Source organism: Schistocerca nitens, chromosome 4 (genome assembly GCF_023898315.1).
Source record: "Schistocerca nitens isolate TAMUIC-IGC-003100 chromosome 4, iqSchNite1.1, whole genome shotgun sequence".
NCBI lineage: Eukaryota > Metazoa > Arthropoda > Insecta > Orthoptera > Acrididae > Schistocerca > Schistocerca nitens.
The window spans coordinates 385937819-385953526 of record NC_064617.1 but is presented as its reverse complement, the minus strand read 5'-3'; the positions used below and the strand labels follow the sequence as shown (position 1 = coordinate 385953526).

Sequence of the window (15708 nt, the reverse complement as noted above, 5' to 3'; positions counted from 1 at the left end):
GAAAGCGTTTCTGAAGAAGAAAAATTTGTTAATATCGAGTATAGATTTAAATGTCAGGAAGTCGTTTCTGAAAGTATTTGTATGGAGTGTAGCCATGTATGGAAGTGAAACGTGGACGATAAATAGTTTAGACAAGAAGAGAATAGAAGCTTTCGAAATGTGGTGCTACAGAAGAATGCTGAAGATTAGATTGTTAGATCACATATCTAATGTGGAGGTATTGAATGGAATTGGGGAGAAGAGGAGCTTGTGGCACAACTTGACTAGAAGAAGGGATCGGTTGGTAGAACATGTTCTGAGACATCGAGGGATCACCAATTTAGTATTGGAGGGCAGCGTGGAGGGTAAAAATCATAGAGGGAGACCAAGAGATGAATATACTAAGCAGATTCAGAAGGATGTAGACTGCAGTAGGTACTGGGAGATGAAGAAGCTTGCACAGGATAGAGTAGCATGGAGAGCTGCATCAAACCAGTCTCAGGACTGAAGACCACAACAACAACAACAACAACAGTGTCTCCTTGTTTTCAGCTCCTCGTAGAACCAACAGAGCAAAGCTATGTTTGCTAATGTGACAAGGCCAGATCAGTCAATCATTAATACTGTGGCCCCTGCAACTACTGAAAAGGCTGCTACTCCTCTTCAGGAACTGTACAGTAGAGACATACAATCACCAACCTGGTGTGTCTACAAGCACCAAAAGGCAAAGTCTCTGGTTTGATTATGTTGAAGAGTTTGGGGACATAATGAATCAGATTAGATTTTTCAACCAACTTTTTTACCCCATACAAACTGCTGTTTGTGAAAAAAACCAGCAGAAGTCTGTGAGCACCAAATGATGGCAACCAAGGTGCTACACGAAAAGCCCATTCAGTAGTAGATACGAGATGTGACAATATAGAAACCAGACTCATCCTCTAACTCTTCATTTAAAAAACTTATACAACTGAAATGTTATCCCCTTCAATGTAGTCCCCTCCCCAGTTCCTGCACCACTCCATGCAAATTTTCCAGTGGAAAGCAGTGCTACAAGTCTTTCTCTTTTATACTTTTGAAGAGGCTCATTGCTTTTTCCTTCACTGTATCCATGGACACAAACCTGGTTCCTTTGAGCACAGACTTCAGTTTTGGGACAAGAAAGAAATCCCATGGTGCTAGGTCAGGTGAATACGATGGATGTTCCATCACTGGAGTCTTGTTTTTTGCCAAAAACCTCTTCACAGACATTGCATTATGTGCCAGCGCGTTGTTCTGATGAAGAATCCATGAGCGAATCTTCCGTGTATCTGGTCTCCTTCACTGCAAATGTTCACAGAGGGTCTTCAGAACAGTTACAAAATAAGCTTGTTTGACAGTCTGACCTCCAGGCACCTAATCAATGTAGATAACCACTTGGATATAAAAGTAATGTATCATCACTACTTTGAATTTTGATTTGCTCATGTGCTTCCTTCTTCCTATGATACTGAAGGCTCTCCCAATGCATGTGTCGTCACTCAGTCTCTGGATCACACTGCAATATCCATGTTTACTTTGCTGTGTTAATCCAGATCATTTTCAATGTTTTTAAGACTGTTAGCTCAACAGTCCAGTCAATGTTGCTGTTGCTTGTTTGTGAGGATTCTTGGCACCACTTTAGCAAACCTTTGTCATGCCAAGATCATCATGTAAAATCTGCCTAACAGTTTCCTTATTGATGCAGGCATGTTCTGAAATTGCTTAAATTCTCAGACAGTGGTTTTATAAAACATTTCTACTGAACTTCTCCACATTCTCTTCAGTTTCTGAAGTGGAAGAAGGACCCAATTTCGGATCATCTCAGACATCTTCCATACAGTCCTTAAACCTCTTTACCCACTCAAAAACCTGTATATGAGATAGACACTGATCGTATTAAGTTTGTTTCAAGAAACTGTAAGTTTCTGTGGCACATTTTCCAAATTTTGTGAGGAATTTGATGTCAACATGTTGTCCCACTTTAGAGTGTAGCATAATTCCAATGGAACTCAGGCACATGACCCATTTATAAGAAGGCTTACATCCAGACTAACCACCACAGAAACATTAAATTTTGTACATGTGTCAGGGAGAGTTCAAAGATTATTCCCCCACTTTTCTCTTTGTCATTGACAAATCTGGAAATGTTGACAACAAACAGTCCCGTTTCTTTATTGTCACACTTTGTAGTAATTACAAAACATGTTCAACTCATGATATGAGCTCTGAATCCTACTTTAATGGTTGATCAGAGGCTATGCAAGACAGCATATGACTATCTACAATCTTCTAGACTGACCCCTAAGTAGCCAGCATTGGTATGCTGTAGTGCTGGTACAGTGTAGTCAAGTTTGTTTGTGTGTGTGTGTGTGTGTGTTCGCATACATCTGCATGTGTGTTTCTTTTTTCTCTTATAGTTAGCTATCAGGTTTTTTTATGTGCCTATCTACTGCTTGACCCCTAGCCCTCAACTACTCGAGTGAGATGATGCCTTCATTCCTTTCATTATTTATAGATCAAGAATATAAACACACTTTAAATATGAAATCTGACTTAATAAACTATGTCTCCATCATTCATAAACCCACTAGGCTTTCCTTTATTACTTAATTTATTACTTCATCTCCCCATACGAGATAACAGTTTTATGATATGAAACAATAATTACACAAAAATTTAAAATGTTACAACACAGTAGTCAGTTTCAAAATGAAGATAGTAAGTATCATAGGAAGCAAATCACTAAGCATTCGCAACTGAAGACTTGAATGTTTATCGTATCATATCAGCACAGGTCAGTGGCAGGTAAAACAGTACCCCACATCAGCATAGTGTTAAATTAAGTACTAGAAGACCAAAAATTAAATAGACTGAAAGCAGCAAGACTGGTGCATAACTACATTTAACAGGTTCAAATGTTAACATTCACTTGACACAATGTTTACATTCAATATCATATTTTCTTGATATGCGCCAGATGACAAGTGGAACATGACAACACAGCTAAGGTGACAGACTGTCTAAAACACCTCTCAAGCCAGTTGCAAATGTGCAAATGTACAGTGAGGAATCCTTGACCAAGGTAACATTTGCACAGATGTCTCTTAGGTACAGGCTATACCAAAGAGGGCAGCACTCTTCAGTTACATGATCAAATGTGGAAACCAAACAATGAGTACAAGTGATAACAAAACAATTACTTTATCAACCTCTAATTAGGATCCATAACTGTATAAAAATGTTTATAATACAAGAATACTTACACTTTCCTGATGTGATTGTTGTTTCTTAGGCTGAGATTCTTGGTTCAGTTGTACACTGCTGGAAAATTCAGGCTGTAAGGCAACATGAGAACGTAAAGAAGGTGGTAAATTTCTAGGTTCTGTTATACCTTTCACCATAACATAAAGTGATGATGGATACAGTTTCCATGAACCATTCTTCCACCATCTGTATGCCTGAAAGAATATTCATTTCTTAATTGTGTGTCCACTTTAGTATCAACAGAAAGTTAAAGTTACATTTACTACTTCATTTGAGTTACTAACATTTACTTGTAAGCATTAAAATTGCAACAGGACAAAGACAACATACAAAAAATGCAGTTCACTTCATGCCAATTTTTTAATGTGCAAATGATTATGATTTCAACTGCACAAAGTAGGTAGGAATAACACTGCCTACAATCTGTATATAAGGAGAGATTTCTCAGTGTGGGTCTCATCACAAAAATGCATTGGAATGTTGGTTATCTGTGGGAATATTGTGATATGCCTTCTGTAAGCAGGAGAACACCTACCATCATGTGTCTGAATTTTACAGCAGCAGGATCATGACCTACTGGGAACATAGTTATTGTTCCTTAATATTGTCGCTGATGTAGATCAGGCTCCCAAAAATGTGAATACAGAATCAACAGATTCAGGAGGGCTATACTGAGCACTGTACAAGATCACAGTGGCCCTCCACAAGAAGTGCCCAAGGGGAGAGACATACTGTTCACTCGGTCATGCAGATTCACACAGTCACATCACATCCACTGAGAAGGAAAAGACGAAGGACAAGTATCCACACAGACAGTGCAACAACATTTGGAGCACCACATAGTGTCAGGGTAGTGAAAATTGTGACAATTACCCCTTTGTGAGGCAACAGGCAGAGGCTCACCACAGTAGTTCATCCAATGACAGCACCATGCACAGGAACAACAACATCCTATATTTTCAGTCGAGTCTCAGTTCTGTGTACAGCACCATGATGGACATAACTGTGTATGAAGGTTACACAGAGAAACAACATTGCTGGATTGCATTCATCATTGTCATTCTGTCCTATCACCTGGGACGATGTTTTGGATGTGCAGTTGTACTGGTTATAAAAGCAATAATTGTGCTACCAAAATTGTTTTTTTTTTTTTTTTTTTTTTTTTTGAGCTAACACATGTGACTGAATGAATTACAAACTGAAATAATCAGAAGCACTCTTCCTTGATTTCAGAATGCATGGTTGGTTATTACAATTTGGCTATACTGCTATCTAGGAATCAATTAGTCACATTTGTCACATTACAAATGTTCAATAATTAAAATATGCAGTTACGATTATGAAGTGAATAACAATTAATGCTCACAAGTCACCGCATTTTTTATTTAAAGAAAACTGAATTTATTAATCTATTTTCCCTCAACATGAAATCAACGTAACAACTGGGTGAAATAAAATAAAAGAAAACCACCAAAGTATCTCACTAATGCCTTAATTAAGTTTCAATAAAATTCTCACAAATAGTTCAAAATTCATTCAGCATATGCTTTAAAATTAAAGTTCCACATTGTCCAACCAAATAAAACCACTCATTCAGTTCACTCACTAAATTAACAACAGAAATTTTTTTACAGTTCTGTCCTGTTCACTTAGTGTGACTTATTATTAGTCTGCATGCTAGATCAACTCACTGAAATACTTATAAGTGTTTGATACTAACACATGAAAAATACTAATCACCAAGTTTAGCTGTCCTAAATTTTTTGCTGCACCTATGCACGTGTTCACATTTCTGCCTCTAGCAAATTAATTACCAATGATCAAAATTGCCACTGCTTATTTAAGCACTCACACTGTTATGAGTCAAAGCAACATCCTTCCAATTATAAAACAATTTATTTTACAGTACACGTATGTGTGATATTTCAGTTGGCAATTAGATTTACTCTGTTTTCCACTGTTGCACTTGGTTTTCTGCTAAGGTCATTTGTTTGTTCAATAATTAGCATTTTGTTAGTGTAATCATTACTTTCAGATATTTTTTGTTAATAAATAAAAACTAATAAAACTGAGTTCATTTATACATCAATATCTAAGTCTATTTTGTTATGCTGTAACTATTTTCATTGATTTGAAAATTATTTTACTGAAATATCACTCTTTTGTGTATGAAAGCTTATTCTGCCCTGCAGTTTAAAATACATAATGTTTATAAAAATCTTTTACTGTCTTCTAATAGAGCACCATGAGCCATATCGATGGACACTTAATTTATGAAAATCGCACAATTCATTGTTGAGATATTAATTTTTTAAGTTCATTTTAATCATAAAACCTTTGACATTGAATAATTTAAAAACTACTTGCTTAATCGAAGGCATACTTTCACTGATGCAGTTATCTTAATTTTCTCTTTGTAATGATGTTCTGGTTTTTCTGCATCCACTCTGGTCCAGTTATAAGTTTATTTAGTGCCTACACTGATCACTCAGTTCAACTGCGGCCAGCACTCCTTCCATAGTTTGCACCAATGGCTGAGCATCCCTAGATTTTCCCAGATCAAGCAACACAGCCTGAGTTTACCCCCCCCCCCCCCCCCCCGTCCCCCTCTCCTAAAGATGTGATACTTTTCATAGTCTCAATATCTGCCAGTCACTGAACTCAAAGCTGCTGCCATCTACTGATGATGCAGTGACACTCATGCAGTCACTTCAGAGCTTATTCGAACATGACTGGCATGCCTCCTTAGCTGTCAAAACAATACACATGCACTCGCAGCCACACCTCCCTCTCCCAACACAACAGAATGTGCATGCACAGCCGCATCTCCATTTTAAAGACTGTGTTGACATTTATAGGGCTGCAATCTCACATGTACAATTGTGTACACAACACGATCAACCCTGTTTCACATACTCAGTAATTTGAACAACTGGTGTTATATTGTATTTCTGACATGTTAAGGCCAGTTGTTGTGCCCTATCTTCAAGGTGTATGCCACATTATCTTTCAAAAGACAATGCAAGACTCCTGTTGCTTGTGTTGTCTTGACCTGCCTCAGTATGGAAGGATCTCAACTGTTGTTCTAGTCAGCATATTCTCCATTGAAAACATTTGGTCATGTGTTGATGATTGACTAGAATTCCACCACCACATAGGCACTACAACTGATGGACTCTGGCAAGGAGTTAAAACCATGTGGACTGGTGTGCCTATATTTGTTATCCAAGCTCAGTTCAACTATACACCCAAATGAATTTAATCCATTATTGCTGCCATCTGTGGCACCTCTGGGTGGTATACAGGGAGTATGTATGTATGTATGTATTAAACCTGGGACCTAGAAATGACAGAGAGGTTTTGTCCTGCTGTAGCCCTCAGTGGTTCACAACCCAACAGGCTATAGCATTCCACCCACCCCACTGCCGCCCCACACTGAACCCAGGGTTATTGTGTGGTTCAGCCCCCAGTGGACCTACCCTCCCCAGGAACATCTCATACCAGACGAGTGTAACCCCAAATGTTTGCATGGTAGAATAATTGTGGAGCACGCATGCGTGGAAATGATGTTTGTGCATCAATCACCAACACAGTGTAGCTGAGGCAGAATAAGGAAGGAGAACCAGCCTCCGTTCGCTAAGGTAGATGGAAAACCACCTTAAAAACCATCCACAGTCTGTCCAGCACACCGGACCTCGACACTAATCCACCAGGCAGATTTGTGCCAGGGACCAGTACACCTTCTCACTTGGAAAGCAGTGGATTAGACCATGTGGCTAGCCAGGTGGGCTAATATACGAGGGGTACTCAATAAGTAATGTAGTACCTTCTTTCTGAATGCAGGTTGGTTTTATTCAGAATTCTAATACACTATATTACTCTCTACTCTTATGGCCACAAAATTCTATATTTCAACATAATCTCTGTTCAATGTAATGGCCATACACCAACTTAATGGAAGGACCTGGATGATTGGGTGGTAGCACTTTACTAGTCAAAATCCCTCAATAACTTGCCTCATAGTGCACAAGCAAATCCATAGAGATGGTCCTTTGTTGCTGTTTATGGCCTTCTGTTAGGCACCAAGGAACCCAGCAGGCACACACCTATGAGTACCCTAACTGGTTGACCAGTGTGTCAATATTACTGATAGAGACATCCAATTGTGCAGTGAGGTGTTTGATTGCAATTCATTGATCAACTCAAATGTATGTGCTTTTCTGCATGTTAGAATGCTGCAGGAGACACAGCTGTGTGTTGCTCAGCAGCATGCAAGACACTGGTCAGGTCTGTGTGACTTGGTTGTGAAGATGACAGACATCTCACCCAACAACTCACCATGCTTTTGTTCACTGCCAGCTCTCCGTAGACTTGCTGTAAGCACCTTTGAATATCTGGTTTCCCACCAAAAGAAACTCAGTGACAGCTCTCTACTTCATATGTGCCTTCATTATAGAGGCCATTTTGAAGGCTATGTATAATGCTGCCACTTATCAGAATGTTATCAAAGTGTAGGGGCTAAAGTGGGAATACACCATGTCACAAAATGAATCCCACATTTTTTCAACTGAAATTGGCTGATGAAAAAAATGTGTTGCATGCACTATATTGCTTATGCATAGTACATATTTGACAGCTGTACAGATAAAATTATCAAAAAAGAACACAGGAAAATTGATAACTTCTACAAGAAACAATATCTATCAACTCATGAATAAAAATCTAAAAAACTAACAAAATTTGCAAGAAGTCTCTCAGGTGAAACAATTATTTGCACAATTTTATGATAAAAAGTTTTCCTGAATGTGTACAGGTTTTACTGTATTTATGTAGTCAATCTATCATGTATACTGTATCCATTTATAAATATTATGTTTCAGTAGACTTTGAAATTTATAACACACACAATTTTCCCAGTTACTGTTTGACTCATATAATATTTACCGTATTTTTACTTTGTGGTTGCAAAAAAATTCATTTATTGACATTCAGATTTGTTCTTCAAAAATAATCACATATACTAATACATTATTCGGTTCCAATTTACATGATGAAACAGATATCTAGTCTCATATACAATTAGTATGTTTTGAAACATATCATAAAATGAGAAACTGCTTATTTATGAGTTTTACTGAGAAAAGTGCCACTCGAAATGTATTACTAACTTGAATGGCTCCTTGTATAGGACCATTTATGTCCACATTTTTTTTATTTTCTTTACTTACTCATACACTGTCCAGTCACATCAATGTGACCACTCATTAGAAGCCTGAATAACCACATTTTGCACCATGGACAACTGCAAGACATACTGCATGAGAGTCATTGAAGTTCTCGAAAGTACTGCTAGATGCAATCATACCAAGGAAAAACAAACTGCATGGTCCCCAAGGATAGGTGTATACTTGTGTTGATCTATTGTGACTTCCAGAATGATGAGTTCACCCAAGGCATGCCACACAAACATTCTCCAAACCATAACACTCCCTCTTTGTTTGCTCCAATGACCATCTGCTCGGTGGAGCATAAAAAGTGATTCAGCCAAAAAGGACACCTGTCGCCACCCTTTGGAAAGCCAGTTGTGGTGTGCAAATTTCAGTGTTCATCACTGATGATCAGCAAGCAGCATGGGTGCATGAACGAGGCACCTGCTACAGAAGTCCATATGTAGTGACATTTGCTGAATGGTCATTATATTTTAACAACAGTGGCATGCAAACAGTTTACAAACTTGGACATTTTGGAAATACTTCCATGCTTGATCCAAAAGTTAATGATCATGACATTTTGGACATAAGAAAAATTGCATCATTTCCACAGTACAATAATGACTGCACTGTTTTTCACATCTGGCCAACACACTTTATATATCCACCACTGCAGTCTTGCCACCTGCTACCTGTGAATGCTTATTACATGTTGGCATCAAACATAGATGGTGCTCACATGAATGTGGCTGGACCATATGTGTAATGACAACAACATCACTGAACATTTAAATCTAACCTCTCTTCCTTTTAATTTATACAGAAACCTCCAATAGCTATTGATGCATGCACACTGTGGGATCTCAGGTCAATTAAATGGCAAGTTAAACAGAAGAAACAGACATCTATAACATCCTAAACATTCCTGAAAGTACAACAGATGACACAGATGTACATTTAACACTTCATAACAAGTCAGAGGAAGGTAATGGCAAACCACCTAGGACCTTGCCTTGAGTGGCAATGCAGGCGTCCTGCACTAGCTCCCCCTACAGTCATTCCCTCAGTATGGGACTACTTATTATTAATGTAAGTGTGTGAGTATTTAAAACAACTTTATTAAAGTTATTTATGGAGCATGAGATGTGAGTGACTCAGTGAGTGAGTTATATGCAATAAGTCTATGCAGCACAACAACATGTGAACTAAGAGAAAAAACAAGTTAAATGACAGAAGTACTTTCAACATTTAGAATTACTTGTTTACACTGCAATAAGAGAGGAGAAATGAAAGGAATAATCTAATTCTGAAATAAGCAAATGATGATGCAATGAATACCAAGTCTTTCAGGAGTGAAATTGCTCAAAAAAAGTTTCATGCCACCGTCATGTATTACATAGTTCGTGTTTCTTTATTGGTAACATCTTTCTCAATACTCTTTTGGCCATGAAAGCACTACATACAACCACTGGTGAGCTGGGGTAAAGGAAAATCTGCATTTTTAGTACAGCGTAATAGAGCACACTGTGTCAGCATGTGACATTACCCATCAAATAGGCATGCACTCTATATGTCATGAGACATGAAACATTGAATATTTGACGAGTAATTATCACTGTGGTTTATAACACCAGCTGATAATGTTACTTACAAACTATGGCTCTTCAGGTCCCCAAAGAAAATGCAACAGAACTATTGCATTTTTTGAGGCAACTGAGAGGACTGTGTTTACCCAGACCATACGCAAAAGTCTACACATGATCAATCTGGCCTATAGGTATGTAACAATACCATCCTTGATTTTCCATTGTTTGATTTTGGCCTATAGGTATCCACTACAAATAAGAGTATAGACCCCAGCAACATCGTGTACAAAGCAACTGGCAAGGGATCACCTGGAATGTCACCTTGGTCAATGACATGGGATTCTGTTCACTTAAGAGTGCAAAACTTGTCTGAAATTTAATAATCACCACGGAATAGTGTGAAGCTGGACTGCTATCCCTCCACTCATTGCCATTAGCCTCTTCTGTGCCCCGCCTACGCACCCCAGCTGAGACTGCTACTCACTTCAGTTCAGGCCCATCCTGAGACATCAACAGTCACATGGATGTGAGTTGTGCATGTGTGCTTGTTTGTCTACATCTGATGAAGGACTTAGTCCAATAGCTTAATAATATTCAGAAGACTACTTAAATCTAACAATTGGCTACACAATGCCCCCCCATCATGACGAGTAGGTATATATCCTAATTCACAACACTGTTGTTATTCCATCTCGGATTTTCCATTGTTAAATTTTGATATATGGATAGGACTGGCTGAAATCAGGCCATATACAACAGCACATACCGTATTTACTTGAATCTAAGCCGCACTCGAATCTAAGCCGCACCTGAATAATAGACTCGAAATAAAGAAAAAATTTCCCGAATCTAAGCCGCACCTGAAATTTGAGACTCGAAATTCAAGGGGAGAGAAAAGTTTTAGGCCACACCTCCAAATCGAAACAAAGTTGGTCCATTGTAATATGAGACATAATTTAGGTCGAATGAAAGACGATACAGCTACAGTAGTTTGGTTCTAGTCGTAAGCTTAGCAGTTAAGCTTTACCAGGTAGCCATTGCTATGCGTCAGGCGCTCCGTCCATATTTATACGGGTACCCTTCCTTTTTCACGTGCTTCGTCTGGTTTGAATCGATTGCTTATTTTGCTTTGATCTGATAAGTGCCGTTTTCTTTGTTGTAGGTGTTTACGTCACTCTAAGCAGAAAATGCATTACTGTACTGTGTAATGCATTGTTTGTCGCATTTTGATAGTGCGTGTTTACGGCCTGTCGCCGCTCGCGGCATGACTTACTTTCGTGCACGCTACCGCCGCTTAAAGAAAAAGAGGAATCGTCTCATTAGCGAAACAATGGCAAGAGACTGCTATTTGTTGTTACTTACACTGCTGCTTTCTTTGATATTGATCAACAAGAACCAAATGCGTATGATAGAACATGCGTATGATAGAACATGTTCTGAACAAGAGTTTTGCAAAAATTTTCCTCCGTTTGAAAATCTTTGCGGCCGCTTCTTTAGTACATCAAATTCTGCACAGAAATTAGTCATCTTACATTTAAAATCTAGTCAGTTGCCGTGCTTCATTTCTGACTGTATCACTATTAGGCATAAGAATAATACGAATATAAACATGACACGATATGTATATTCTTCCGCGTTTGCTGTTGTCTCACTCTAGTTTCGTAGTTTATTACGCAGACAGGATTTAAATGAGATAGCAACAAACACGAAAGAATACATGGCAAAATGTTTATATTCGTATTATTCTTATGGTGAAGAGAATACTGCATGTGATTCACATTTCATCAGGTTCCTATTAGCAACCATCTCTTCTCACAGGTAGGAAAAAACTCGGAACGTAGAGTTGGCCATATTGACAAACATCCCAGTATAACCAGTCGGATTTTCGTAGTACATTGAAATTCGAAGATGAACAATACGGAATTTGTATTTACTTCGTTGGATAATGTATGAAAATGCAGTGGTCGAAACTCGGAGCGGAGAAAAAAAAAGATCGTCTTCTACCTTTTTTTTAAATTTATTTACTGATGCAGAGGTTTTGGCGCCAGTATTTATCTTTGTGCCCACAAAGCATGCTTGTGTAGCGCTACATATATTCGATGGCAGAAGTTAGTTGTGGCGGCACCTATCAACATTTTTCAGAACTTCCGCTTGCTTTGCACTCGATTCTAAGCCGCAGGCAGTTTTTTGGATTACAAAAACCGGAAAAAAAGTGCGGCTTAGATTCGAGTAAATATGGTAGGCATCTACAAAATAATTTCCTTATTCTTTTGTAACAGATATTCTTGAGACTACACAATGTAATAGATATATGCAATGCTTGCAGTACACATCCATATTTTGGAGTCACTTACTTCACATCCATGGTAATCCGTTTCTTTAGAGCTGTTTGGTTTATACAGCTGTAAACGAACTTTTTTGTCTATGTTTAGATGGCCATTTGCTCCTAAGGGTTTCAGGAATGCCCATGCTATTTTGTGCCAGCCACACTTTGAACCTGTAATAGCAACAAGGAAGGTAACTAAATGCCATCAGTACATTTTTCAGCCACTGACTATATGATGATCCCCATGTTGAAATCATTATCCTGACATGTGTATGGTATGACAAAGACAACAACATAATCAACTCCTCTCTGTCATCATTCAACTAAGCAAAATACATGTATATGTACTATGATTAAAATGTCAGTTCCACAAAATGAGGACTTTCAAATCAAAGAGCAAACTTCCTCTGGAAACATTAATTAATAATAAAAGTAAGAAAGCATTAAAGTTGATATCATTAGTAGCTTATACAGGAGTATAATAGACACACAATTGTACTAGGATTAAATAATACTTCAGTTTTCCCTTACATAGTGTTTTTTAAAAAAAAAAAAAAAAAAAAAAGTACAGCTATTTTCATGAACTTCATTCCACTTCCCGTGGAAATTCTTACCGTAAAATGATAGTGTTCATTCAGATGCACACTAGTTACATACCTTGCCTTTCATAACGTGTGAGTGCATGATGCAATTTTATCATATCCAGTATCTCAAAAATAATTATGACAGGAGGTTTTCTTGTCAATATATATCTCATATCTTCATTGAAAACAAGAAGTTCCTCCCAGCAGGGGACAGAAGACCTGAAATTGTGGGAAAGGTTCATCATTAAGTATTCAGACAGACAATTCATATGATTTCATGACGGTTGATGACTAGAAGAAGTGAACAGAAACAATGTAAAAAATTAGCAGTCCATATACAAATTCCAGTAGCAAAAATTGGTAAAGTAAAAATATACTACACATAAATAATCTGTAGATTTAGAATTGATGATTTATGTCTAACAAATGTCTATCAGCTGTGTATCTGTTATGTGTAAAATATTCACTAAAATTATTACCAACAATGTAGAAAAACATTAATATTTTAATCTGGTAAAGGAACAAACCAGTTATCAAAAGTGGATAAGGTACAACAGAACCAACTGTAGTTCATGAATAACATTGTGAACAAGAGCAATGAGAATGAATTAGTGCTTTGCCTGAGATTAACAGATTTTGAGAAAGCTTTTGACATAGTTCCAACATGTCTGTACAAACTGCCCTTCAGAAACAAAACAGTGATTCAACATATGTTCAAATACTGTAGAATATAGGATATATACACTAGTGCAACAGCTTCAATTAGACTACATCATGATACAGAAAAATTCAAAACTGAAAGAGTAGTTACACAAGGAGATTCATATCGACCCAACTATTGTCAGCAGTCCTAGAAGAAGTTATCATATCTGTCAACTGCGAAAACCAAGAAGGAGTATGTGTTTGTGGGAAATATATGTACCAATTGCTAGAACTACAATAATAAAGGGAAGAACTTCATAGACAAAGTTTGGAAGTACGACTAAAGTCAATTACAATATGACTAAAATAGTGTATAACCAATACATAAAAAAGAAAATAATGCAAATTTACAAGGTAGCCAGAGTATTTGTAATGAGTTCTTTCATTTCAAGCAGCTAAGGACAATGACCCCCCCATGAACCATGGACCTTGCCGTTGGTGGGGAACCTTGCGTGCCTCAGCGATACAGATGGCCGTACTGTAGGTGCAACCACAACAGAGGGGTATCTGTTGAGAGTCCAGAAAAACGTGTGGTTCCTGAAGAGGGGCAGCAGCCTTTTCAGTAGTTGCAGGGGCAACAGTCTGGATGATTGACTGATCTGGCCCTGTAACAATAACCAAAACGGCCTTGCTGTGCTGGTACTGCAAACAGCTGAAAGCAAGGGGAAACTACAGCCGTAATTTTTCCCGAGGGCATGCAGCTTTACTGTATGGTTAACTGATGATGGCGTCCTCTTGGGTAAAATATTCCGGAGGTAAAATAGTCCCCCATTCGGATCTCCGGGCAGGGACTACTCAAGAGGACGTCGTTATCAGTAGAAAGAAAACTGGCGTTCTACGGATCGGAGCATGGAATGTCAGATCCATAAATCGAGCAGGTAGGTTAGAAAATTTAAAAAGGGAAATGGTTAGGTTAAAGTTAGATATAGTGGGAATTAGTGAAGTTCGGTGGCAGGAGAAACAAGACTTTTGGTCAGGTGAATACAGGGTTATAACTACAAAATCAAATAGGGGTAATGCAGGAGTAGGTTTAATAATGAATAAAAAAAATAGGGAGTGCAGGTAAGCTACTACAAACAGCATAGTGAATGCATTATTGTGGCCAAGATAGACACAAAGCCGATGCCTACTACAGTAGTACAAGTTTATATGCCAACTAGCTCTGCAGATGATGAAGAAATTGATGAAATGTATGATGAGATAAAAGAAATTATTCAGGTAGTGAAGACGGACGAAAATTTAATAGTCACGGGTGACTGGAATTCGAGAGTAGGAAAAGGGAGAGAAGGAAACATAGTAGGTGAATATGGATTGGGGGAAAGAAATGAAAGAGGAAGGCGTCTGGTAGAATTTTGCACAGAGAATAACTTAATCATAGCTAACACATGGTTCAAGAATCATAAAAGAAGGTTGTACACATGGAAGAATCCTGGAAATGCTAGAAGGTTTCAGATAGATTATATAATGGTAAGACACAGATTTAGGAACCAGGTATTAAATTGTAAGACATTTCCAGGGGCAGATGTGGACTCTGGCCACAATCTATTGGTTATGAGCTGTAGATTAAAACTGAAGAAACTGCAAAAAAATGGGAATTTAAGGAGATGGGACCTGGATAAACTGACTAAACCAGAGGTTGTACAGAGTTTCAGGGAGAGCATAATGGAATAATTGACAGGAATGGGGGAAAGAAGTACAGAAGAAGAAGAATGGGTAGCTTTGAGGGATGAAGTAGTGAAGGCAGCAGAAGATCAAGTAGCTAAAAAGACGAGGGCTAGTAGAACTCCTTGGGTAACAGAAGAAATATTGAATCTAATTGATGAAAGGAGAAAATATAAAAATGCAGTAAATGAAGCAGGCAAAAAGGAATACAAATGTCTCAAAAATGAGATCGACAGGAAGTGCAAAATGGCTAAGCAGGGATGGCTAGAGGACAAATGTAAGGATGTAGAAGCTTATCTCACTAGGGGTAAGATAGATACTACCTACAGGAAAATTAAAGAGACCTTTAGAGAAAAGATAACTACTTGTATGAATAT

At 38.0% G+C, this 15708-nt stretch overlaps 1 protein-coding gene across 3 annotated transcripts in view; it reads right to left on the bottom strand.

Annotated features, from left to right (window-relative positions):
- The window catches only part of LOC126251415 (jouberin-like), a 299336-nt gene that overhangs the window by 156940 nt on the left and 126688 nt on the right, over positions 1-15708 (bottom strand). For all 3 annotated transcript variants that reach the window (XM_049951828.1, XM_049951826.1, XM_049951825.1), the window contains exons 3-5: positions 13041-13186; positions 12412-12554; positions 3261-3455 (exon numbers count right to left, since the gene is read on the bottom strand). In XM_049951828.1, the coding sequence (XP_049807785.1) occupies positions 3261-3455; positions 12412-12554; positions 13041-13186 (484 nt within the window). The remainder of the gene's footprint in view (positions 1-3260; positions 3456-12411; positions 12555-13040; positions 13187-15708) is intronic.